General features: G+C 60.9%; 1 protein-coding gene across 1 annotated transcript in view; it reads left to right on the top strand.

Moving 5' to 3' along the window:
* The window catches only part of ETH_00033980 (uncharacterized protein), a gene marked incomplete at both ends in the record, with an annotated part of 1,836 nt that overhangs the window by 833 nt on the left and 473 nt on the right, over nucleotides 1-530 (top strand). Inside the window, one exon of the mRNA XM_013374761.1 lies at nucleotides 4-530. Coding sequence (XP_013230215.1) covers nucleotides 4-530 — 527 coding nt within the window. The remainder of the gene's footprint in view (nucleotides 1-3) is intronic.

Genomic DNA, 530 nt, shown 5'->3' with positions numbered 1-530 from the left:
AGCAGCAGCAGCAGCTGCTGCTGCTGCTGCTGCTGCTGCTCCGTCTGCGATTGCTGGTGTTGCGTCTGCTCGTGCTGAAGCAGCAGCAGCAGCAGCAGCAGACGAACAGCAAGTGGAAGACATCATTTGCTGCTCACAGGGCCCTCTGAGTGCACTGAACAGCCAGCAGAGCTCAGCAGCAGCAGCAGCAGCAACGGCAGCAGCAGCAGCAACAGGTCCCTGTGGGGGATGGTTGACCTCTCAGCCTTTTCCTCTCTCCCTATTTGACACACAGCCTGAGCAGCTGCTGCTAGAGCAGCAGCAGCCGCAACTGCAGCAGCAAGAGCAGCAACAAGAGCAACAGCGGCTGCTGCAGCAGCAGCAACACCAGCAGGAGCAGCAGCAGCGACAGCAGCAGCAGCACCTCCCATTCTACCTGCAGAACTTCGCAAGCGTGGTCTCATCTGCCCCGCCAGCTGCAGCAGCAACAGTAGCAACTGCTGCTGCTGCTGCTGCTGCTGGTGGGGGCCCGCCCGATTTGCCGTGGGACA

The sequence above is a fragment of the Eimeria tenella genome, genomic scaffold (assembly GCF_000499545.2).
Source record: "Eimeria tenella Houghton genomic scaffold, Eth_scaff2279, whole genome shotgun sequence".
Taxonomy (NCBI): Eukaryota; Apicomplexa; class Conoidasida; order Eucoccidiorida; family Eimeriidae; genus Eimeria; species Eimeria tenella.
This window is presented reverse-complemented; position numbering and strand designations above follow the sequence as displayed.